Source organism: Scyliorhinus canicula, chromosome 28 (genome assembly GCF_902713615.1).
Source record: "Scyliorhinus canicula chromosome 28, sScyCan1.1, whole genome shotgun sequence".
In the NCBI taxonomy this organism is placed as follows: domain Eukaryota; kingdom Metazoa; phylum Chordata; class Chondrichthyes; order Carcharhiniformes; family Scyliorhinidae; genus Scyliorhinus; species Scyliorhinus canicula.
Window position 1 is genome coordinate 14686525 of NC_052173.1, and position 26376 is coordinate 14712900.

The following is a 26376-nucleotide window of genomic DNA, read 5'->3' on the forward strand; positions in this document are numbered from 1 at the left end:
GGAGGTGTGGGCTTGGGTAGTGTCGTGGAAATCATAATAAAGACAAATTCCTCGAGGTTCGATTTTAGGAAATTTATTTACACAAATATATTTGCAAGAGCCGGTGCAGACTCGCTGGGCCGAATAGCCTCCTTCTGCACTGTAAATTCTATGATTCTAAGAAGTAACTTGTCAAACACACACAATGTCACAATATTTCTTACTGGCATTATGCTATCCAAACATCCAAGTCTTCTCCTTCTCCATTCTCACCAAAAGCTCTGACTTCCTGGTTTCCAGAGAGTGGTAACACAAAGTGATGACAGTGTAGATTTCTTCCAGTGTTGACATGTGCCAGCCTATTGACTGGCATCGTTTGATCGGTATTCCTGGCTGGCAAACCTGGCCTGGCTTCCCTCTCACTGTCCAGTGGCTGCATCCACCCCAGTCTCAGACTGCTGACCACTTCCTGACGAGTACATCATGGGAGTGCAAGCCGACATTGTTCCTGCCGTTGCACAGCTTGACCACGGAGCTGCAGGTCGCATACTGCCAATCGGTGGCGGTGGACGAGCTGAGCAGCCGCAGAGGAAGAGCACCAGAGCGGAGCTCCAAGCTGGGGCCACCACTGTTAACATCGTACGCCTACATGGACACCCGTCAGCCCCTGTCCCCACTCACTGCGCCCACATGCGGTGACCAGCACACAGCCCAGCCTCGCGCTGCCCTGCCCCCTCAAATGCCGCAACCAATCAGAGACTTCCAGCATTCTTAAAAGCCAGTCGTGGCCATTGGGGACTTCTTCTCACGACCCATGGGTCGCCACTCTGAGTTTGAAAAACCCTGGAGAAGACAGTGAGGAACTGTTCTTGAGGATCAAGAACGAGGGGGCACAGATTTAAGGTGATTTGCAAATGAAGCAAATGTGAGGAAAAAACTTTTTCGCATTAGTGGTTGGGGTCTGGAATGTGCTGCCTGGAAGTGAGGTGGAGGCAGGTTCAACCAAGGCGTTCCAGAGTGTTTTAGATGATTATTAGAATAGAAACAATGTGCAGGGGTGCGGGGAAAAGGCAGGGGAATGGGCACTCAGTCATGATGTTCGTTTGGCGAGTCAGTGCAGACTCGATGGACCGAATGGCCTCCTTCTACACTCTAACACTTCTGTAATTCCGTGAAATCTCTGCCTCTTCCCCCCCCTCCCCCCCCCGCATTCCTTCCCCCCTAAAGATAAATTAAAAGATAACTTTGCAGTCAACCTTCACCAGTTATATTCCACTCCCATGATTTGTAAACAGGGCAGGAATCAGAGCATTCAATGGCCGATTGAATTGTGCACGTGACTGGGACGATGAGCAGGCTTCTGCTTCTGCCTCCATTGGCACGCTGTCGCGAGGTCTCTGACGCCCATTTTGACGCTCGGCGAAGATGGGTATCTGAATCATCTTTAGGTGGAATCTTTCAAGTGATCTCTGCATGCCTCCCAACCAGCCTTCACGATCACTATAGCCTGCCTCGGTGCCAGAAATACCTGTCCCACAGCAAAGTGCTGGGCCGGGACAGGTTCATACAGGCCTCACTGGGATCAGTTTGCTTGCATGCGGCAAGAATCATTTACGGCACACATGACAGGTGAGAGCTGAGATACGATGAGAATCTGAATTCACATTCTGATTGGGAGTGACCGTTTCCCCCTGTTTTATATGACTGTGGCTAGATCATCAGTTGTGGGCAGTCAGACAATCATTGCTTGAAAATCGATTCAGCAGTGCAAAACTATTAACTGATTGCATATTTCGTATCCCCTGTAATCTTGACAATCTGTGATAGCTAACTCACTCACCCTGGCCGCCTGGGTTGTACATTTGTTTCAGTTCCCTGGCAGCTGGGAGCGAGTCAAGTGACAATTCTGTTCCAGATGATGTCAAGCTTCTTTTTTTCAAAAAAGTATTTTTATTCCAAATTTGCAACATTTTTACAATTCACACCAGTAACAAAACCTACCCAACACATGAAACCTCCCAACCACCCAAACCTCCCCCCACCACCGCCCCCCCCCCGTCCGTCCCTCCCCCTCCCGCCCCTCCCTCAACAGTCAACGGTAACCAACTCTCCCAGAACGCAACATGAACAAACCCCAACTCTTGCGGAACCCATCACTTGCGCCCCTCTGTGCAAATTTCACCTTCTTCAGGGATTACAAAACTCCAGTAGGTCCAACCCAAGACCCGCCTTTGAGCAAGCAATGAGGTGAAGACATCTGCCCCCGTACCCCGCTTGCAGCTCCAGCCAGTCCGACATCCTGAATATGGCTTCCAGGCGACCGGGCTGCATATCATAGAATCATAGAATTTTACAGTACAGAAGGAGGCCATTCGGCCCATTGAGTCTGCACCGACCCTTGGAAAGAGCACCCTCCACCCTATCCCCATAACCCAATAACCCCTCCTAACCTTTATGGTCACTGTAAGGGCAAATTATCATGGCCAATCCACCTAACCTGCACATCTTTGGACTGCGGGAGGAAACCGGAGCACCCGGAGGAAACACACGCAGACACGGGGAGAACGTGCAAACTCCACACAGACAGCTGGGAATGCACATGCAGAACTCCCGAAATGGTGTTGAAGACCTCCTTCCAATACCTTTCCAGCTTTGGGTAGGACAAAAACATGTGTACATGGTTAGCAGTACCCCTCCCACATCACTCGCAGACATCCTACACCCCGTCAACCGGCCAGCTCATCCTTGACTTTGTGAGGTGCGCCCTGCATACCACCGTCAGCTGTATCAGCCCCAATCCCGCGTGCAAAGTCAAGGCATTCACCCTCCGCAGCACCTCACACCACAATCCCTCCTCCCATTTAGCCTTAACCCACTCCATGGACACCTTATCCTCCTTCAAAATTCTCCCATAAATGGCTGAGACAGCCCCCCTCTCCAACCCCCTGCCCCCTCAGCTGACAGCACCCCCTCCAGCAACCAGGAGAGGGGCGATGTGGAGCTTCTTGAGTGTTGTTGGGAGCTGCACTCATCCAGGCAAGTGGAGAGTATTCCATCACACTCCTGACTTGTGCCTTGTAGATGGTCTTGTAGCCACAGTATACATCTAGCTGGTTTCGTTGCAATTCTGCTCAAATGGTGGGGTGATTCAGCGATGGAAATGCCATCTATTGGTTCACGATGCAGTCTTGTGGTGAATTCCTATTCGACTAATTTGTAAATATATATACACACATATAGATCTTGTGCTGCCTCGAATAATCACGCAAGTTAGTACGGGAATGGTTCGTTTAAATGCTGATAGAATAATAGTATGACTTTCAATTTGACGAGGAACTATAGAAATCACAATGAATGATGTAATCCCACAGCAGTCTGTCTGGGTTATGACTAATTCATGTTGTGCATGTGGAGGAGACTACAAGCCCCAGGGTTCTTCCCTCGTCAATTTCAGAGAGCTCTTGCAGTTTCACCACTTCCTCCATCCAGCTCACTTGAAGGATGTCAGCTCAAACACTCGGGCTGAAGGGGTCTTCGAAGGTGACCTCCCCCCACCCTGGCCTCTGCAACATGATCGCCAGTACCAGGAACATTTTCATGGGCAGGAAGAGGAAAAGGCTGCCCCAGACACCCGAGAGGTGAGTGTTTTCGGATTCCACTTTGGAAATCTCTTTTTTGCCCTTCGCTGCTCCTCCACACTGACGCAGCCGCTGTGTTACTAAGGGGGGGGGGGGGGAGGATCATTCTTGGGGCTGTTGCTAACTTTATTTCAACCCCTTTCCCCTCCTGAAAGAACATTTTTAATGGCACCGACTGGGAGATTTCTGGGATTTTAACCTGAAATTGTCAATTGAGGATTTCCAACGAATTGGTGGGGTTTGTTTTAGGGGGGGGGGGGGGGGGGATTTTGCACCATCAATGCAGGAATTGGGGTAAGGGTCTCCCCTCCACTTCCCCACGACCAGTCCCTTGAAACCCCCCTGAATCTACAGGTGGCTGTGTCGCTTTGTGCGTTTTGTTGACTTGAGCTTGTTGTCTGGGTTGTTTTTCTTGGTAACATTTGGACTTCTGAGTATTTGGCAGCCAGCCAGATTCAATTGGGTTCCACGGGGGTTCTGGTTTGTTGCCTCTTCCACTTAAGCACACAATATTGTAAATAAACGTTTCCATTAGTTTGAGCTGTTGTGGAGAATACATTCCTCCTCCCCCTTTGTTTATTTCTGTGTTCTCTGCCGAACTCTTGTTATTCGGTGCCAGCGAATGTCATCTGCTGTGTTTTTTTTTAAAAAAAAGCTTTCTTGATTTTGACTCTGATTTCACCTTGGGCGCTGTCGGTAGATTGGCTCAGGAACCATTGGCTCAAAGGTTGCATTATCACCCAGTATATTACACAACCGAGCCGCCTGCTCGGTGGGGCATCCTGCCCAGCACTAAGAATATTCACGCCCTCCACCAGCGACGCACAGTGGCAGCCGCTTGTGTACCAGCTACAAGATGCACTGCAACAACTCACCAAAGGTTCCTTCAAAACCCGCGACCACTGCCATCTAGAAGGACAAGAGCAGCAGATACCTGGGAACCCCACCACCTGGAGGTTCCCCTCCAAGTCACTCCCCATCCTGACTTGGAAATATGTCGGCCGTTCCTTCATTGTCCATGGGTCACAATCATAATTTCATAGACTTTACAATGCAGAAGGAGGCCAATCGGTCCATCGAGTCTGCACCAGCCCTTGGAAAGAGCACCCGACTTAAGCCCACATCTCCACCCTATCCCCATAACCCAGTAACCCCACCTAACGTTTTTGGACACTAAGGGCAATTTATCATGGCCAATCCACCTAACCTTCACATTGTTGGACTGTGGGAGGAAACCGGAGAAACTGGCCTTGGGTGACTGTCTATGTGGAGTTTGCACTTTCTCTCCATGTCTGCGTGGGTTTCCTCCGGGTGCTCCGGTTTCCTCCCACAGTCCAAAGATGTACAGGTTAGGTGGATTGGCTATGATAAAATTGTTCCTTAGTGTTTATGAATGTGTAGGTTAGGTAGGGTTACGGGGGTAGGACAGGGGAGTGAGCCTAGGTAGGGTGCTTTTTCGAAGGCTCGGTGCAGACTCGATGGGCCGTTCTAGATAAGGGGCAGGGAAAGTGTTACCAGAATGATTAGGAGACTGGAAATCCGAAGATATGAGAATCAATTCACCAAGCTTAGAACTCGTCCCATTGGGGAGGAAAAGATCTGAGGGAGGACGTCATTCAAATGAATGGAACTGCCCAGAGATATTTGATTCAGTGCGACACTGAAGAACAAGGGGTTATGAGGAAAAGCTATGGGGAGAAAAGGGATTTAAGAGAGTGTTGCTTTACTGAGGGAGTTCTGGTTTTGACATAGGTGGCTACAGAGGCAAGTGACATGGAAAAGTCCCAGGGGAATCTGGACACGTGCAACATGTTGTTTGTAGCAAGGGGAAAGGGAAAGTCCAACAAGATGATCCACCCATTAAAAAGAGACAGGGCGCGAGGAAATAAATCAGCCCAAGTGCGGAATGCGGCATTCCTGGGATTTTTGGTACTTCATTGGGTGCCAAGATGAAATGTGGGCCAGGTGTTGATCTCTGCCATGAGTTCTTCACTACGGTTAAGCACTGGGGGTAATGTTTCTTTTTTGAAGTGAGTGTGAGACTAAACTATAAGTATTGTAAACTCTGAAGAGTGGGCAGCATGGTAGCACAGTGGTTAGCACAATTGTTTCACAGCTCCAGGGTCCCAGGTTCAATTCCCGGCTTGGGTTACTGTCTGTGTGGAGTCTGCACGTTCTCCCCGTGTCTGCGTGGGTTTCCTCCAGGTGCTCCGGTTTCCTCCCACAGTCCAAAGATGTGCAGGTTAGGTGGATTGGCCATGCTAAATTGCCCTTTGTGTCCAAAATTGCCCTTAGTGTTGGGTGGGGTTACTGGGTTATGGGGATCGGGTGGGGGTGTGGGCTTGGGTAGGGTGCTCTTTCCAAGAGCCGGTGCAGACTCGATGGACCGAATGGCCTCCTTCTGCACTGTAAATTCTATGATTCTAAGAGGGCAGTGTATAACTTCAAAGGGACAGTGACAAGTTAGCGGAGTGGGCAGATAGATGGCAGATGAAGTTTAATACGGAGAAGTGTGAGGTGATGCATTTTGTCAGGAAGAAAATGGTGAGACAGTATAAAATAAAGGGTACAATTCTAAAGTGTGTGCAGGAGCAGAGGGACCTGGGGTAGATGTGCATAGGTGGCAGGACCTGTGGGGAGAGCTGTTAACAAAGAGTATTCTGGGCTTTATTAATAGGGACATAGAGTACAAAAGCAAGGAGGTTATGTTAAACTTAAAGAACGGTTCCAGGGATGAGAAACTTCAGTTGTGAGGATAGATTGGAGAGATTGGGACTGTTCTCCTTGGAGAGAAGAAGGCTGAGAGGAGATTCGATAGAGATGTTCAAAATCATGAGGGGGCTGGACAGAGTAGACAGGGAGAAACTGTTCCCACTCGTAAAAGGATCAGAAACGAGAGGGCACAGATTTAAAATGATTTGCATAAGAAGCAAATGTGATGTAAAAAAATCTTTTTCACACAGCGAGTGGTTTGGGGTCTGGAATTCACTGTCTGGAAGTGTGGTGGAGGCAGGTTCAATCGAGGCGTTCCAGAGGGTGTTAGATGATTCTTAGAATAGAAACCATCGAGGCATTCCAGAGGGTGTTAGATGATTATTTGAATGGAAACAATGTGCAGGGGTGCGGGGAAAAGACAGGGGAATGGAACTAAGTCATGATGCTCGTTTGAGAAGCCAGTGGAGACAGGATGGGCTGAATGGCCCCCTTCAACGTCGTAGCAATCCTGTCGCCCTAGCCCCCCCCCCACCCCCCACCCCCTCCACCACCTATTTTGTGCAATTTTGAAACAATTTGATGCAGCCCACAGGAAAGAGGCATCGAACCTGCCACTTTTATAGCAACATCTTTGAGGTTTGAGTTTGTTTCAGTTCTTGGAGATGTTCTTTCTTGCCATCTATGCTATTTTATCACACGAGTAGTGGAAATCTATATTCTTCCACTCAGAAGGCTTTTGAGACTGAGATTAATAGATTTACAAGGGGAGAGATATGGGTGAATTAAGCTGAGGTCCTGACCAACCTTGATTGTATTGAATGGGGGAACAAAATAGCTTGCTCACGTTTTTATACGACAGCGTTGTCACAGTCGCCAAGAGAAGAGAAACTCCCAGGTAGCCTCTGCTGGAGTGCAAATGCCTGTGACGCTTTTTTGATATTTAAGAGGGCAGAGTTTTTTTACTTTTGCCGAATCGGACATCAGAACGAGTTGTTGCGCACGCGGTGGCTGGCGATGCGATTGGCACCCCGCACATCTTTGTCAGCAAACCTGGCTTTGCCAGTCAGCAGGGCCACTTTGACTTTACGGAGGCGGCACAGGAAGTTTGGCACTCCTCGAAGAGTGGGTGGAGGTTAGCCCTCAGTGGGGTGTGAATCACTTCCCCCATTACGTTGGGGTGGGGGTGAAAGGTCACAAGATCGGAATGATGCATCAGAAGATTAGCAAGCAGACCAAACCTGTCCCGATTTGTGTTCCCATTCGATCATGGCTAGTCCTCCATCTCAACGGGCTCTCACCATACCCCTCGACACCTTTTGAGTCTATCTATCTATTATCTTATTAAATTCAGTGACTTGTCCTCCGCAGCCTCCTATGGTCGGGAATTCCACAGGTTCACCACCCTCTGAGTGAAGACATTTCTCTTCATCCCCGCCCTAAATGGCCCACCCTGTATCCTGAGACTGTTCCCTCTTGTTCTAGACACCCTCCAGCCAGAGGAACAACATCCCTGTGTCCCGTCTCTCCGGCCCTGTCAGAATCTTATACATTTCAATTAGATCCCCTCTCATTCTTCTAAACTCCGTTGAAGACAGGTCCAGTCGACCAATCTCTCCTCGTACAACAATCCTGCCATCCCAGGAATCAGTCTGGTGAACCTTCGCTGCACTCCCTCTATGGCACGTATATCCTTTCTTAGATAAGGAGGCCAAAACTGCGCACACTACTCCAGATGTGGTCTCACCAAGGCCCTGTACAGCTGCAGTAAGACATCTTGATTAATAAGGGGACCAGGGGTTATGGGGAGAAGGCAGGAGAATGGGGATGAGAGAAATACCAGCCATGATTGAATGGCGGAGCAGACTCGATGGGCCGAGTGGCCGAATTCTGCCCCTATGTCTGATGGACATTCTTTGCTCCTGTACTGCAATGAAGATGAACACACCATTTATTTTCCTAACTGTTTACTGAACCTGCATGCTGGCTTATATGTGGAGCAAGGTACAGTCTGCAATGTTCTATCAATGTGCCTTGATCGCACAGTGTAATATGTGTGCGCCATTGTTGGTCCTCTCAGGTCGGCATAAGAAACCCTGTGGTGTCTTTTTGAAAAGCATTGTGGGAGCGGGGTTCTCCTGGTGTCTTGGCCAACATTCGTCCCACAACCAAAGCCATAAGCAACAGATTATCTCGTCATTATTTCATTGCTGTTTGCAGGGACTTGCTGCGCACAACGTTGGGAGCACTTTTGAGTCAGAAGGTTGTGGATCCGAGTTCCACAGCCAGACGTGAGCATGAAGCTCGTGGCTGCCACTTCAGTGCAACACTGAGGGAGGGCCGCACTGTTGGAGGTGCCGTCTTTCAGACGAGATGTTAAACCAGCCCCTCAAATGAATGCAAACGATTCCATGTCGCCATTTTAATGAAGAGCAAGGGGAGTTCTCGCTGGTGTTGTGGCCAATATTTAGCCCTCAATCACTGGTCATTATCACGTTGGCGTTGTGGGAGCTTGCTGTGCACCAATCGGCTGCTACATTACCCACATTACAGCAGTGGCTGCAGTGGTTCAAACAATGGGTCATCCTGAGATTGTGACAGATGTTATGTAAATGCAAGTCTGTTTGTTTAAATTGTCTGCTATATTTCCCTACTCGAGAGCAGTTAGTATGCTTCAAAGTTTGGTGTTGGTGGGAAGCAGCTAGGACATTCTGATGATGTGAACAGTTCAGTGCTCAATAATAGGAATTCTATAATTGGATTCTGTGGTTCTAAGTCCAGCAGACAGTGAAATAAACCCCGAGTAGTTGGAGGAGTGACCATATCGAAGGTAATCTGTGGTCCACCAGCTTAAAGTATGACCTCCTCCACCCACTGCAGCCTTTGAGAATCTATCAGTTCCCTTTTTCAATTAGACAATGGGCTTTATCTGGTGTTTGTGGCTTTTGCTTCAGAGAATACTGTTGCCCCACCGCAATCAGAAAGCTTCTTCCAGCAGTCCAAACCGAAAAGGGTTCGAAGGCTTCAACAGAGCCTTTTTAAAATGTGTGTTTGAAATAAAAGTGAACAAAGCTGTGTGGAGTCTGCACGTCCTCCCCCTGTGTACGTGGGTTTCCTCCGGGTGCTCCGGTTTCCTCCCACAGTCCAAAGATGTGCGGGTTAGGTGGATTGGCCATGCTAAATTTCCCGTAGTGTCCTAATAAAAAAAGTAAGGTTAAGGGGGGGGGGTTGTTGGGTTACAGGTATAGGGTGGATACGTGGGTTTGAGTAGGGTGATCATGGCTCGGCACAACATTGAGGGCCGAAGGGCCTGTTCTGTGCTGTACTGTTCTATGTTCTATGTTCTAAAGCATTTCTGAAGCGATCGAATCGAAAAGCAGAGACGTCGTATTAAACTTGTCAATAATTCCCGCTCATTATACAAAATATAAGGGGTTGGATTCTCCGATTCTGCGGCTATTTCCCCACGCCGGCCTCGGAACGATGGTGTTTTATGACAGAAATAATGGCGTAAAACGGCCACTGATTCCCTGTTTGGCTGGGGGCTGGCAGGAAGACAGTGTAGAGCACCTGGCTCTAGCTGCTGATATGGCCCGGTGAATTGCCGGGTCCATGCCGCGCATGCGCACGGCGGCCGCCTGCTCACGGACCGGTCCGCAAAATAATTCCTCCCCCTTCGGCTGGCTCACGCACCCTGGACCACCCCCCTCCCCCTCCACAGTGCCCCCAGCCCCGAATAATGCTCCCCCCGGCCCGTGGATCGTCCCTCCCCCGACTGTGGCGGTGCTGGAATGAGTCCGCAGCCACCACGCCGAGTTCCCGACGGATGAGGCCACACGCAACCCGCGCCGTCGGAAACTCGGCCGGTCGGGGGCGGAGCATCGGGGGGGGAGGGGCCTTAGGCGATGTCCTGAGGCTGTCGATACGTCACGCGGCGTACTGTACGATTCGGTCGGGAACTTTGATTCTCCGGCCGATCGCCGAACACGATTTCACCGTCGCCAAGCGGAGAATCCAGCCCAAGGAGATTGAGACACCAAGAAAGGCCCAGGAAACAATTCACAAAAATGATACCAGAAATTTAAAAAAATAAATTTAGAGTACCCAATTGTATACTTTTGTCCAATTAAGAGGCAATTTAGCGTGTCCAATCCACCTACCCTGCACATCTTTGGGTTGTGGGGGTGAGACCCACACAGACACGGGGAGAATGTGCAAACTCCACACGGACAGTGACCCAGAGACAGGATCGAACCTGGGACCTCAGCGCCGCAGTCCCAGTGCTAACCACTGCGCCACATGCTGCCCTTAAAAATGATACCAGACCTGAGAGGTTATACCTACCGGGAAAGATTGAAAAGACTGGGGTTCCTTTCTCTAGAAAACAGACAATGGTAATCTGAGAAATGCTTTCAGAATTGTAAAGCCCTCCGATCAAGTGGACGTAGAGAAGATGCGTGGGATCTTCCAGTCCTTGCCTGTCACAGGATTGGAGCTTCCTGCCCGAAGTCAACAGACCTTTGGCTGGCCTGGCAACGTTTCTGTCCCATCCTGCGGCGATTGCCGCCGAGGGGGGAACCGAAAGGTTTTATGCCATGAAGGAATTCGTGGAAAACTTATTTTCCCTGATATTAATACATTTCAAGGAAAGTTGAATAAAGGCATGAAGGGAAAGGAATAGAGGATGTTGATAGGGTTAGAAGGAGGGGAGGAAGCCCATGTGGGGCATTCGCCAGATGGGCTGAATGGTCTATTTTGTCACTGTAAATATTAGATAAAGACTTAATCACGATTCTTTGGTTTGAGGATGTCCCAGAAAGCTTGTCTAATCCCATAAAATACCCAAATGTCTGAATTCTGAAACTTCTCCCTCGAGCACAACATGCCAACGCCCCACAATCTTTATTTTTTAATAATACAAACTGCCTATTTCCACTCAGGAAAACACGATTGCTGGTTCGACTGAATTCAGTTCCCGTCCAAGTTAATACTATCAGCCGCTGAGCTCCAATACGTGTGGACAGGGCCTTGTCCTCCACCTTCCCCGGTAGCTGTGGTGTCGAGTTAAAGCAGCTGACAATTGGCTATTGCATACAATCTCTTGCTTCCTCTTTGCCATTCCCAATGTTCACACTTCTGGCCATTATTGGGAAAAGATTTAATATCTGCCAGCAGTGAATAAAGCGCGAAAGCTCGGCTGACCTTCAGTTCGAAGAAAGTCATGGTCACTGGCATCCAGTGTTGAAGACCATAAGACGTAGCAGCAGAAGTAGTCCATTTGGCCCATCAAGTCTGCTCCATCTTTCAATGAGACCATGACCGATCTGATCGGATAATCCTCAAATCCACTTTCCCGCCTTATCCCCATAACCCTCGATTCCCTCACTGATTAAATATGTCTCTCTCAGCCTTGAACATACTTAACGACCCAGCCTCTACAGCTCTCTGCGGTAAAGAATTCCGCAGATTCACTCCCCTCTGAGAGAAGAAATTCCTCCTCATCTCTGTCTGAAATGGGTGACCCCCTTGCTCTGAGATGATGCCCTCTGGTCCTAGACTCCCCCACAAGGGGAAACAATCTCTCAGCATTGACCCTGTCAAACCCCCTGAGAATCCGATATGTCTCAATAAGGTCGCCTCTCATTCTTCTAAACTCCAATGAGGACAGGCCCAACCTACTCAACCTCTCCTCAGAAGAAAATCCCTCCACACCCGGGATCAACCTAGTGAACCTTCTCTGACTGCCTCCAATGCCGGGATATCTTTCCTTGGATAAGGGGACCAAAACTAACCACAGTATTCCAAGTGTGGTCTAACTTGTGCCTTGCATAGCTTTAGCAAGGCTTCCCAATTTTTATACTCCATTTCCTTTGAAATAAAGGCCAGTATTCTACTTCCCTCCCCAATTATCTGTTAGTGTTTTGTGATTAATGCACATGTACCCCCAAATCCCCCTGTGCTGCAGCTTTCTGCAGTCTTTCTCCATTTAAAACATATTCAGCTCCTTTATTTTTCCTACCAAAGTTCTTTTTTTTTTTTCCGGTGGCAAAACTTTGGTTTTGGTGACACTGTTAAGGCCAAGTATGTATTCACCACGGATATTATTTAGCGGAAAGGTTACCATTACGATTAACTATATTTCTAGAGCTTTCATCATCACATGACTCACTCTCACAGCCAACACATCCGCCCCTGTGACCCACTGACCTTCCTACAGCAATTGGAAAGCAAAAAGACTCATTAGCCAATTAGGGGCAGCAGGGTAGCATGGTGGTTAGCACAAATGCTTCACAGCTCCAGGGTCCCAGGTTCGATTCCCGGCTGGGTCACTGTCTGTGTGGTGTCTGCACGTCCTCCCCCTGTGTGCGTGGGTTTCCTCCGGGTGCTCCGGTTTCCTCCCACAGTCCAAAGATGTGCGGGTGAGGTGGATTGGCCATGCTAAATTGCCCGTAGTGTCCTAATAAAAGTAAGGTTAAGGGGGGGTTGTTGGGTTACGGGTATAGGGTGGATACGTGGGTTTGAGTAGGGTGATCATGGCTCGGCACAACATTGAGGGCCGAAGGGCCTGTTCTGTGCTGTACTGTTCTATGTTCTATGTTCTATGATGATTGACGATCAGCCAATCTCCATTTGCCCCCATTTTCAATATCTTTATGTCTGGTGAAGAGAAACGTTGAAAGAAAAGGACAGAAATGCATATATTTCTTACGTCCCAATGGTTTTCCTGCTGGTTCACACACAGCAAGTGACCTCGGGGTTGATCTTCAATTCCTGGAGACTCCAGGCCAATCCTGTTTGGCAATCACAGGACAATTTGTGATTTGATTTGATTTATTATTGTCACATGTATTAGTATACAGTGAAAATTATTGTTTCTTGCTTGCTGTACAAACAATGCATACCGTACATAGGGAAGGAAGGAGAGACTGCAGAATATAATGTTAGTTATAGCAAGGTGTAGAGAAAAGATCCACTTAATACGAGGTAGGTCCATTCAAAAGTCTGATGGCAGTAGGGAAGAAGCTGTTCTTGAGTCGGTTGGTACGTGACCTCAAACTTTGGTATCTTTTTCCTGATGGAAGAAGGTGGAAGAGAGTATATCTGAGGTGCGTGGGGTCCTTAATTATGCTGGCTGCCTTTCTGAGGCAGCGGGAATTATAGATAGAGTCGATGGATGGGAGGCTGGTTTGTGTGATGGACTGGGCTACATTCACGACCTTTTGTAGTTTCCTGCAGTCTTGGGCAGAGCAGGTTCCATACCAAGCTGTGATACAACCAGAAAGAATGCTTTCTATAGTGCATCTGTAGAAGTTGGTGAGGGTCGTAGCTGACATGCCAAATTTCCTTAGTCTTCTGAGAAAGTAGAGTGGTTGGTGGGCTTTCTTAACTATAGTGTCGGCATGGGGGGACCAGGACAGGCTGTTGGTGATCTGTACACCTAAAAACTTGAAGCTCTCGACCCTTTCTACTTCGTTCCCATTGATGTAGACAGGGGCATGTTCTCCATTACGCTTCCTGAAGTCGATGACAATCTCCTTCGTTTTGTTGACATTGAGGGAGAGATTATTGTCGTCGCACCAGTTCACCAGATTCTCTATCTCATTCCTATACTCTGTCTCGTCATTGTTTGAAATCCGACCCACTGCGGTGGCTTCATCAGCAAATTTGAAAATAGAGTTGGAGGGGAATTTGGCCACACAGTCATAGGTGTATAAGGAGTATAGTAGGGGGCTGAGGACACAGCCGTGTGGGGCAATTGACGCCTGCGGCGATTTGATCGGCCCATTTTCATTTGCCCCTTCAGAAAGATCACTGTCCCCTCATTCCTGTTTCTTCAATGATTCCAGGGTTTCCACCTTCATAACTGTATCCAGTCCAAATGTTGGACAGTCTTTGTTTAAAGAACTGCTTGATTTCAGGTCGAAATTTGTCACTTACTTGTGTGAATGTGTATGCTTGACCCACACTTAGAAGCTAAAGTGGTATTCCAGATTCAGCTTTCTTATTTTCCGAATTCTCTCTGTCGGATTAAAGTTGCTCCGATCAATAAATGCCAAGATACCTCAACCCTGATGTGCCTTGTGGGGTGTTCATGGTGTTACATTAAATGCCCCGACCCTGATAGATTTCCCCCTAATGTGCTAATGTTTATCCTATCTCTACAGGAGAACTGAGTCTTGCTTTCTGTCTTGTGGTGCAGTGGGTCGTGCGTTGGTTCAAGGGCTGGCTGAAAAAAAATGTTGTTTTCAAGAATACCCAATTCATATTTTCCAATTAAGGGGCAATTTAGCGTGGCCAATCCACCACATCTTTGGGTTGTGGGGGCGAAACCCACGCAAACACGGGGAGAATGTGCAAACTCCACACGGACAGTGACCCAGAGCCGGGATCGAACCTGGAACCTCGGCGCAGTGAGGCAGCAGTGCTAACCACTGCGCCACCAAGCTGCCCTTTTCTCGGCAGATATCACCCGCGTTTGGATGGATGAAATCTCTAATTGTATTGAAGGTGTTTTTCACTCCAACTATTCATGTGGAAACAATAGGCGAAAGTCCTTTGCATGTTAGTACTACTCAAGTTTTTAAACACTAAACAAAGCAAGCTTATCTTTAACCTGATTAGTTGGAGGTGACATAACTTCCTCATTTACTCCTCTATTACTTTCTTTTCTATTTATCTTGACAAGCTGTCTAGTGTCAGATTCTGGGTGAGGTTAAGGGTACAGAGATGGCAAGTCGCTCTTCAAAGTGGCACTCGCATTGGACCGGAAGCTGAATGACCTTCCATTAACCCCTAAACCTGAGTGAAGGTGCGGGATTGAAATGTCAAAGGTCACAATGAAGGCATTGGCCAATACAGTGATTCAGTTGTACTTCATGGAGTATTTCTTAACGTCGAACTGGAGCCTTGTCCGTACCAGCCAGCCTCCTGTACCAGCCTCCCCGAACAGGCGCCGGAATGTGGCGACTAGGGGCTTTTCACAGTAACTTCATTTGAAGTCTACTCGTGACAATAAGCGATTTTCATTTTCATTCATTTCATTGTCCGTTGGTGGCCATTTTGGAGGCTTCTTCTATAGTGTAACTTGTAATATCCGTCTTTATATGGTTATATTGTTAAAAATAAATACACTTCAATAAATATATTTTAAAAAAAGAATACAGAGACAGGCTGCGGGATTCTCCGTGGGCGGGATCCTCCGCTTCGCTGGCAGCGCACTCACGCCTGCGGGTTTCCCGACGGTGTGGGATGGCCACAATGGGAATCCCTATTGGCCGGCTGCAGGAGCGGAGGAGCTGGCGGGGGGGCGCCGCCCCAGAAAACGGGGCTGGCAGCACAGAGAACCCCGCCCAGGAAGTGCTGGTGTTAACTGCCAAAACACAGTGAGGTAGCCTTTGTGGAACCGTTTGGTGTACTTGGCATTTTCGCTGCTGATCCCTGTAGCTCACTCTTTATTCACAATTTACGACTCCGAATCCGGTCCCACTTGCCTATATCGATGGCAGTGTTCCACACAAGCTTCCCTCCTCCCCTCCCCTCCTCATGTTATTCACCTCAACGACTCGTTGGGGTAGGAATTCCACATTTTATCCACCCTTTTCATTCAGGAGGTTTCTTCTGAATTCCTTATTGGATTTACCCGTGACAATCTTAGATTCATGGCTCTTCCTTTTGGATTCCTTCAGGAGAGGAATGATCCACTCGACCCTCTGAAACCTCTTCAGTAATCGAAAGACCTCTGATCAGGAAACCCTTCTGTCTTCCAGATCAAAGGACAGGCTGTCATGTGGAGCTGTTTGATCTTGACCAACCTGACAAAAAAATCTGGCATTGGACTTCCTGCTCGCAAACCTTAACTTCCTGTAGCCATGCCTTTGGGCCCACGTTCCCCAGTCGCGTTTGTTATGTGAACGTCATGGAGCTGTTGCCGGCCTGTCCACCAGGCAGCGCTGTGGAGCAGTGTCCTGAAAACCCTCTTCCCACCAGATTAATAACATAAGGCACATCCAGACCACGGATTCGGTGATTGTGTTCCAATCATTAATGGTGACACCAGGAATTCAGCTTTGGGGTTTCGATGACAAACGCAGTTGGAGTTATACAAAGCCCTGAGTAGGCCCCATTTAGAAGTACTGTGTTCAGTTCTGGAAGGATATTCTGGCCTTTTAGGTTGGAATAACCCTTACGAGACCCACACAGATACCCCCAATTGATTCCCCCCAGTGGGATTCGTGGCACACGAGCTCCCCTGCTAATGGATGAAAGCCCATCAGTGGGTGCTTGAGGGAAACGCCCTCTGACACCCAACCCCGATTGAGACCGGCTAAAAGTGGGAGCCCCGTTTGGGACCTTGGAGCTGTTAACCAGTTGCGGCCTTTACTATTATTGTCACTTTAAACCTCTTTTGGATTTACCTTCTGGGGCCTCCTGAGCTTCGATACAGCATAGATTCACCAGAATGATTACTGGGGCTAAAAGGGTTAAATTACCCCCTTGTGGGGGAAATGGACCTCTCCCCACCTCTCCCCACAGGGGAAATAGTTCCTCCCAATTTACCTTATTATCTCCACTTAATCTTTAAATCCTTAAATTATGTGGACAGGTTGGATAGATTAGGTTTGTATTCCCTTGAGTATAGAAGATTAAAGGGTGATCAAATTCACGTATTTAAGATGCTTAAAGGTGTTGATAAGGTCGGCAGAGAGAGTAAATATTTCCTCCAGCGGGGGAGTTTGGGACTATGGGGCATAACCTTACATTTAGAACCAGCTGTTGAAGGGAAGCCGTTGTTCACATAAAGGGTTATGGAAATGTGGAACTCTTTCTTTCTCTCCTCGCCCAGCAAAGCAAACTCGGGGATGGGCGTCAGTAGAACATTTCAAAACTTGGATTGATAGATTTCTTGGGTAAGGGTACAAAGGGTTATGGACCCAAGGTAGCGTTAAGAATCAGACCAGTCATGATTTAATTCCTCAGGCAGCACCTTCCAAACCCACGACCACTTCTATCTAGAAGGACAAGGGCAGCAGATACCTGGGAACCCCACCACCTGGAGGTTCCCCTCCAAGTCACTCACCATCCTGACTTGGAAATGTATCGGCCGTTCCTTCACTGTCCCTGGGTCAAAATCCTGGAACTCCCTCCCTAACCGCACTGTGGGTGCACCTACATCACGTGGATTGCATCAGTTCAAGATGGCAGCTCACCACCACCTTCTGAAGGGCAATTAGGGATGGGCAGTAAATGGTGGCATAAATGCTGACCCCCCGGCGCGACCGGCTCCTCCGAGATCGGGCCGCCATTTTGAAAGGGTGCCCCGCTCTCTAAGTGAGTTTGAGGGTCCCCGCACCACTCACCCATGCGCAATGCTACCCCCTTACAGGCCTTACACCCCCCCCTACCCCCGCAAAGTGTGGACGCCACACTCTGGGTTCGCTGAGGACCTTTTCACGACTCCCGCTTCACTCCCCCACCCTTCGTTCCCCCCTTTGATGGGCACCAGGTACCCTGGCAGTGCCAATCAGTCACCCTGGGTGCCTGGCTATTACATCCTGGGTGCCAAGGGGAGTTCCAAGGTACTGTTGTGCACTGTCCCTGACCTCCCGGGTGGCTCCAATGGCCTCCGAGACCCCCGAGTGGCCATCACGACTGGTCTCTGCTTCTGGAGACAGTACTAATCGGCACCCGGGTGAGACCTCGCTGGTGCAGCCAATGACTCCCGGGCGCCAGCGTCAATGCAGTGCTGGCGCCCAGAGCGGACCCCGATTTGGGCCTCTCCCGGGATCTACCCGTCGCCCTCCTTCTCCGTGTCAGGCGTCAGCTGGAATTTTCCTGCCCACTGGCAGGATCTTCCGGTCCTCCTGAAGTCAATGGCCGATATACCCCGACCATATGAGCAAGGGGAGGTTATTCAGCCCCTCATATTCGAACCTGTTCCCAACATTCCATTTCAAAAATAATGAATTTACTGAATGTGGGCGTCGCTGGTTAGATCAGCATTTATTGCCCATCCCATAGTATCTAAAGAGATACAGGTTAGGTGAATTGGCCATGCTAAATTGTCCCTTAGTGTCCAAAGATGTCCAGGTTAGGTGGATTGGCCATGCTAAATTGTCCCTTAGTGTCCAAAGATGTACAGGTTAGGTGGATTGGCCGTGCTAAATTGCCCCTTACTGTCCAAAGATGTACAGGTTAGGTGGATTGGCCATGCTAAATTGTCCCTTAGTGTCCAAAGATGTACAGGTTAGGTGGATTGGCCGTGCTAAATTGCCCCTTACTGTCCAAAGATGTACAGGTTAGGTGGATTGGCCATGCTAAATTGTCCCTTAGTGTCCAAAGATGTACAGGTTAGGTGGATTGGCCGTGTTCAATTGTTCCTCAGTGTCGAGGGCTGTATAGGTGGGGTTAGGGGAATGGGGCGGAGGAGTGGGCCTGGGTAGGGAGCTCTTGCAGAGGCTCAGTGCAGGCTCGATGGGCTAATGGCCTCCTTCTGCACTGTAGAAGTTCTATGGTATGCTTTGCTTGTGTAATTTGAAAATGGGGGAACGCCACTGGTTCAGCGTCCTCTTTAAAAGGTGGGGGAGCTTATTTTACCTCCATCTTTTCCCCCACTTAATTCAGTGGCCGAGCGGTTTCCTGCCAACCCGATGCCATCTCCAGGTTGCCAGTTAAAATGTTTTAACTTTGGCTTTCAACATCTTTGAGGAATCTCCTCATCAAATGCAGGACATTAGCAATGGGCAAGTGCTCTCGGTGTCAGATTCAGATGAGCGAAGGTTAGGTGGGGAACAATTGAAGAGAATGGAGTATGAAAATAGGGAAGTTTTGCTAAAAGGACCGAGTTAGACCACAACTGGAATACTGTGAGCAGTTTTAGTCCCTTTATCTGAGGTATTAGAGGCAGCCCAGAGAAGGTTCACTAGGTTGATCCCGGGTATGGAGGGATTTTCTTCTGAGGAGAGGTTGAGTAGGTTGGGCCTGTGCTCATTGGAGTTTAGAAGAATGAGAGGCAACCTTATTGAGACATATCGGATTCTCAGGGGGTTTGACAGGATCGATGCTGAGAGGTTGTTTCCCCTGTGGGAGAGTCTGGGACCAGAGGGCAGAATCTCAGAGTAAGGGGTCACCCTCGAATATTCCCTGTCCACCTCCACTATCTCACTCACTACACGGTCATGTTCCGCCTTCCTTTCCTTATTCGCACGAACCGTAAATGAGATCATTCCTCCCCGGACCACTGCCTTCAGTGCTTCCCAGAAAATGCCCGGCCACACCTCCCCATTCTGATTGAACTCCACATAATCCCTAATCGCCAACCGCACCGTATCACAAAAACCTCCATCCGCCAACAACCCCGAGTCAAACCTCCACCCCGGCCTCTGCTCTCGTCCCGTACTGAACCGAATATCCAGCCAGTGGGGTGCATGGTCTGAGATAACTATCCCCGCATACTCTGCCCCCTCCACCCCACCCAAAAACCCCGACCCACTACAAAGTAATCAGTCCTCGAATACACCTTATAGACGTGTGAAAAGAAGGAATACTCCCTTCCCCCTGGGTTCTGAAAGTGCCATGGATCCACCATACCCTTCCTCTCCATAAACCCCCCCACAGCTCCCTCGCCATTCGTACCCTACCCATCGGCCTGGGGCTCGATCTATCCACCCTCGGCTCCAGGACACAGTTAAAATCTCCTCCCATGATTAACTGGTACGTGGCCAAATACGGGATTGCTGCCAGCAACCCCCTCATAAAACCCACATCATCCCAATTTGGGGCAGACACATTTACCAACACTACCGGTGCCCCTTCCAATACCCCGCTCACAATCACATATCTCCCACCTGGACCCCTCACCACCTTCGCACTCACAAATCCCATTGTTTTGCTGATTAAAATCGCCACACCCCTCGATTTCAAATCAAACCCCGAGTGAAAAACCTGCCCGACCCACCCCTTCCTTAACCTAACCTGGTCCTTCACACGGAGATGTGCTCTGTGAGATTTATCCACTTGCCATGTCTGCCAGCTTGCAGCCTCTTCGACCTGAGGTCGTTAAGCTTTGTGCCGAATTGTGGGCAGTGGCACCATGTCAGGTCGGAGCTGGAATGCCGCTTGGGCATAAGTTGGGCAAAAGTTCAGAAATGGAACCTGGGAACAGGGCTGTTAAGCTAAGCAGGGGGAGGAGAATGAGGGAGAGGGTGGTGCCCAGAGAACGCCGGCCCCTCCCCTCTCTGCACTGCTGCCCATTTCGAGCAGTTGACTGTTCATCGGGCAAATTTGCAAGTGCTGCTGGCTTTTCGAAACCTTGGTGTCCAGACTTGTGAAGACTTGCTTGCTGCAGCATCCCTAGCTGTGCTTGTGCCTGTGAGGGACAGGATCTAAGCTGCACTATAATACCGAGTGCGCTTCTGTGCAAGTTGGTTTTCTTGGTTGGAATTGGGACTCTGCCAGTTTCGTTTTTGCCACCATCTCCACAAACTTTGTCCCAATCAAAGGCAAGGCTGTACAACTGAAGCAAAAGAGCAGAATTATCTCCTTGACCAAGCATTCGATGATTCGCAATGAAGCCAGGGCGAGTTAGGATGTGGGTAGCCAAGTGTTGGAAGGCCTGAGACTTACGGAGGGTCGATGTCGAGAGGCTGTCTAAGCGGGGCAGCTGGAATTGGCCCATCTGGAGGCCGCCACAGCACGCATTGTGCATCCAGGCCATGCCCAAGGTGGGAGAGCGGAAACAAGTTGTGCTTCTGGGGCCATGGGTTAATGTGCTCAGGACCCTGGCTGTGCCACCTTGGCGAGCTGCTGGGAGAGGATGGGCGCCTGCCTGTCTCGAGAAGCCAATGGCAAATCCGAGGTGGAGGCGAGGATCTCATTGTGTCTCGGCAATGTATCCAAGTGCGACACACACCAAGGGCGGAGTTTTCCAGTCTCGCCCGGCCCTGGGACTGGAAATTCCCACCCGAGGCCAGCGGAGTTTTAAACAATCCGGCACATTTTCACGTGTCCCACGGTGGCCGAGTGCAGGGAAATCTGCACGAATAAGCTACTTCTTGGAAGGCGCTGACTGTTGTCACGTAGGTAAATGCGGCAGCCATTTTGGGGGGCTCAGGAGGACGCCACGAGGCGCAAGACGATGAAGCAAAATTTTTGCGGAGACTGTAAACTCTTTCCCTTTCAGTTGTTCCTATGTCACCGGGGGGGGGGGGGGGGGGGGGGGGGGGGGTGGTATCACTGAAGAGCTCCACAGGGCCTCAGTTTTCATGTCTCACCTGAAGCTGGATTAAAGCACGCTTAAGAGACAGAGGATTGCCCTGGGCTGCTGTTGACTGCCTCCTAAAGTCTGGTTGATTGGTTGGGAACACTCGGGGTACGTTGTACTTGGGGGGGGGGGGGGGAAGCAAGTCAAAAGCAAGGGGAAAGGGAGAAAATATCTTGAAACGAGCGAGTCTGGTATTAAAAGAAAACAGGACGTTTAAATGTTGGCAGGCGGCGAAAGATATGTTGAGACAAGTTTAAACCTGGAAGAAGTACCTCGTACCGAATCACGCAATGTTAAACCATTCTTTTTTAAAAAAGAAATGAATCTTGACTGACCAGTGAATGTTCAGTTTGGATTGAGGAGGGTACCAGCCCGACTGTGATGAAATGATTTCACCATTCTCTCGGCTGACCACCTGGGTCAGAATTGAGGTGATGCTACATCAAGCGAGGCACCGACCCTCAGCAGAGACCCTGCCTCGCAAGGGGACTAAACATCCCAGGGCTGTGGGAATGTGGGGAGTTTTCCAGGGGATTGGGCAACATTCCTCACCTTTTGTTTTAATAAATTTAGATTACCCAATTATTTTTTCCAATTAAGGGGCAATTTAGCTTGGCCAATCCACCTACTCTGCACATCTTTGGGTTGTGGGGGCGAAACCCACGCAGACACGGGGAGAATGTGCAAACTCCACACGGACAGTGACCCAGAGCCGGGATCGAACCTGGGACCTCAGCGCCGTGAGGCGGTTGTGCTAACCACTAGGCCACCGTGCTGCCCAAACATTCCTCACCTGACGAGAAACGATCGCCAAGAGTAGATTCATTGGTTATTCGAAAATATACTGTTTATGGGATGTTGCTGGCACCGAATGGGATCACGTTGACCTGCATCACACTCTCTGGACCTGTAGAACGCCACTCATAAGGATTTGAGACATGCCAATGTGTTTCGGCTCGATATAGAGTTGTATGACGCAGAAGGAATCTTATTGTGGCCTATTGTACCTGCGCCATAGATTGAGACACAAGTATTATATTTATTAGTTCTGTTTAGTTTAGTTTTGTCTTTGTTTTAGTTCTGTTTACTCATGGGCGGCACGGTGGCACAGTGGTTAGCATTGCTGCCTCACATTGTCAGGGATCCGGGCTCAGGTCCGGCTTTGGGTCAATGTCTGTGTGGAGTTTGCACGTTCTCCCCGTGTCTGTGAGTTTCCTCCGGGTGCTCCGGTTTCCTCCCACAGTCCAAAGATGTGCAGGTTAGGTGGATTGGCCATGATCAATTGCCCTCAGTGTCCAAAATTGCCCTTAGTGTTGGGTGGGGTTGCTGGATTATGGGGATAGGGCGGAGGTGTTAACCTTGGGTAGGGTGCTCTTTCCAAGAGCTGGTGCAGACTCGATGGGCCGAATGGCCTCCTTCTGCACTGTAAATTCTATGATAATCTATGATTAATCTGGGACAAAGATTCGGCACAACATCGTGGGCCGAACGGCCTGTTCTGTGCTGTATTTTTCTGTTCTCTGTTCTTTTTTTTTTTTAAATTTAGATTAGCCAATTATTTTTTCCAATTAAGGGGCAATTTAGCGTGGCCAATCCACCTACTCTGCACATTTTTGGGTTGTGGGGGCGAAACCCACGCAGACACAGGGAGAACGTGCAAACTCCACACGGACAGTGACCCAGAGCCGGGATCGAACCTGGGACCTCAGCGCCGTGAGGCGGTTGTGTTAACCACTAGGCCACCGTGCTGCCCTTTGTTCTCTGTTCTAACACTCAAGAAGCTCGACACTATCCAGGAAAAAGCAGACCCGCTTGATCGTCACCCATCCACCCCCTTAAACATTCACTCCCTCCACCACCGACACACAGTGCCAGCCGTGTGTACCATCTACAAGATGCATTGCAGGAACTCTCCAAAGCTCCTGAGGCAGCACCTTCGAAACCAACAACCTCTGCCATCTAGAACAGTTTTTTTCAAACTTTTTTTCCGGGGTCCCATTTTTACCAACCGGCCAACCTTTGGGATGCAACCCGGCCGACCTTTGCAACCCACTCCGGCCGACCTTTGCGACCCACTCCGGCCGACCTTTGCGACCCACTCCGGCCGACCTTTGCGACCCACTCCGGCCGACCTTTGCGACCCACTCCGGCCGACCTTTGCGACCCACTCCGGCCGACCTTTGCGACCCACTCCGGCCGACCTTTGCGACCCACGCTGGCCGAACTGCGCGACCCACCATTTTCTCTTACCTTGTTTGTTGCTGACAAAAATGGAGGAAATGATTTTGGGGTCCTTTGGCCCCAATGGTCCCTTTGGCCCCCCGAACTTGAAAATAAAAGACTGTGACCATGTAAAAAAAAAATGTAGCCGCATGGCGCATGCGTGCCCGATCATCGGTGCGCATGCGCAGTGCGGCCACATTTTTTGATCTGTTCCTGGCCATTTTGAAGGCCGCTCGCAGCCAGCATTGTTCAAAGCCGGCTGCTGTGGCTGTTGCGCGCGGATTTGCGTGAACGGGAGCGCCGCAACGGACGGCTCCTTGACCCTCCCGACACCCACCCACGACCCACCTGATTGCGCCACCGGGTTTGACAATACCTGATCTAGAAGGACAAGAGCAGCAGATACCTGGGAACCCCACCACCTGGAGGTTCCCCTCCAAGTCACTCACCACCTCGACTTGGAAATATATCGGCCGTTCCTTCACTGTCGCTGAGGCAACATCCTGGATCTCCATCCCTAACAGCACTGTGGATGTACCTACACCACATGGACTGCAGCGGCTCAAGGAGGCGGCTCACCACCACCATCTCAAGGGGCAATTAGGGATGGGCAAGAAATGCTGGGCCTAGACAATGATGGCCACATCCCGTAAATGAATAAAAACAAATCTAGAATCATGGAACGCGGAGAAGGCCATTCAGCCCACCAATGCCTGTGATGGTTCTTTTATAGAGCTGTCCAATTAATCTCACTGTCCTGCTCTTTCCCCAGTCACACTGCCAAATATTCTTCCTCAACTATTCACCCAATTCCCTTTTTGACAGTTACTATTGAATCTACTGTCATCGTCCTTTCTGGCAGTGACTTCGGGAGCACAACATCCCACTGTGGCCTGGCGTAGCGGCATTGTCTCTGCACTATTAATCCAGAGAGCCAGGGTGATGCTCTGGGGTCCCAGGTTCAAATCCCACCACGGCATAAGGTGAAATTTGAATTCAATCAAAATCTGGAATGAAAAGTCTAATGATGACCATGAGTGGATTGTCAGACGCTTTTTCCCAGGGTGGAAGAGTCAATTATTATTAGGGGGGACAGGTTTAAGGTGCGAGGGGCAAGGTTTAAAGGAGAGGTACGAGGCAGGTTTTTTACGCAGACGGTAGTGGGAGCCTGGAACTCGCTGCCGGGGAGGTAGTGGAAGCAGATATGATAGTAAGAGGCGCCTTGGCAAATACATGAATAGGATGGGAATAGAGGGATAGGGACGCAGGAAGTGGAGAAGATTTTAGTTTAGACGGGCAGCATGGTCAGCACAGGCTTGGAGGGCCGAAGGGCCTGTTCCTGAGCTGAAATTTTCTTTGTTCTTTGAAACCATTGACGATTGTCGTAAAAAAACATCACTAATGTCCTTCAGGGAAGGAAATCTGCCGTCCTTACCTGGTCTGGCCTACATGTGACTCCAGACCCACACAGTGATGCAGTTGACTCGTAACTGCCCCCCCCCCCCTCCGCTGAAATGGCCCAGCAAACCACTCCGTTCAAAGCCAATTACGGATGAGCAACAAATGCTGGGCCAGCTCAGCCACGCCCGCGTCCCAAGAACAAATAAAAAAAACTAATTCACATCTGCCTCGTTCCTTCACCAATTATCTTAAATCTCTGGTTACGAGGCCCCTGAGAAGAGTCAATAGCGCGAAGGTAGAAGAATGACTGTGAATTTTGATCACCTTTCTTTAATTGTAATCCTTTTCTCCTCAAGTGACTGATTGACGGAGAACTGGGACAGTCATCTCTATGATAGGTAAATGCCCGGAGCACGGGTATTTTTATCGCGTGAATAGGGTCTGAACAAAAGAGTTCATTTCCTCTTTCTGTGCCAGATTGTGTTTTCCTGTTACCAGAAAGGGTAAAGCTCGAAGTTCCTGGAAAGTGAGCACAAGTTAAACCACATCAAATACTTAAACACAGTCATCTTCTGAAAGATGACTTTCGAGACAGTTGTGGCGTCTGGCAGCTATCGTTGGAGGAAAATTGAACACAACCACAGGGGACATGAGTTTGTATGAACACACGGTTTCTAAGCCTGTCACCTTGAGGCGAGTCCTTGTTCATCGCATCGTCATTGACGATGGTTTCACAGTTTAGTTCGAGCAATTGGACACACAGTTCATTTCCTTGGCACTCTCACGCAATAGTTTAAGGTCCAGCCCCGATTGTAGTTCCCCCAGCCCTCACTGTTGTGCTATCAAGCCCTCCTCCCTCAACCAGGCCATTTGGTCACTCATTCATTGGCTGGTTTTAGCATCTTGCTGTGCGCAAAATGGCTGTCCTGTTTGGCTACTTAAGAACGGTGACTTCAAAGCAATTGATTGGTTGTCATCAGCTTTGGGACAGGAAAAGTGAGAAAGACTTGCATTTCTGTAGCACCTTTTGGGACCTCAAGATGTTGTCATATTGGCACTTTTGAGGCCTAGTCACTGTTGCAATGTGGGAGTATTGTGTACAGTTTTGGCCTCCTGATTTAAAGAAAGATGTAAATTACATTGTTGGAAGCAGTTCAGACAAGG

At 49.4% G+C, this 26376-nt stretch overlaps 1 protein-coding gene across 1 annotated transcript in view; it reads left to right on the forward strand.

The window, feature by feature from the left end:
• The first annotated feature begins 3391 nt into the window (after positions 1-3391).
• The window catches only part of LOC119958102 (aryl hydrocarbon receptor-like), a 94214-nt gene continuing 71229 nt past the window's right edge, over positions 3392-26376 (forward strand). The window contains exon 1 of the mRNA XM_038786330.1: positions 3392-3617. Within this exon, the coding sequence (XP_038642258.1) occupies positions 3481-3617 (137 nt within the window). The 5' untranslated portion in view covers positions 3392-3480. The remainder of the gene's footprint in view (positions 3618-26376) is intronic.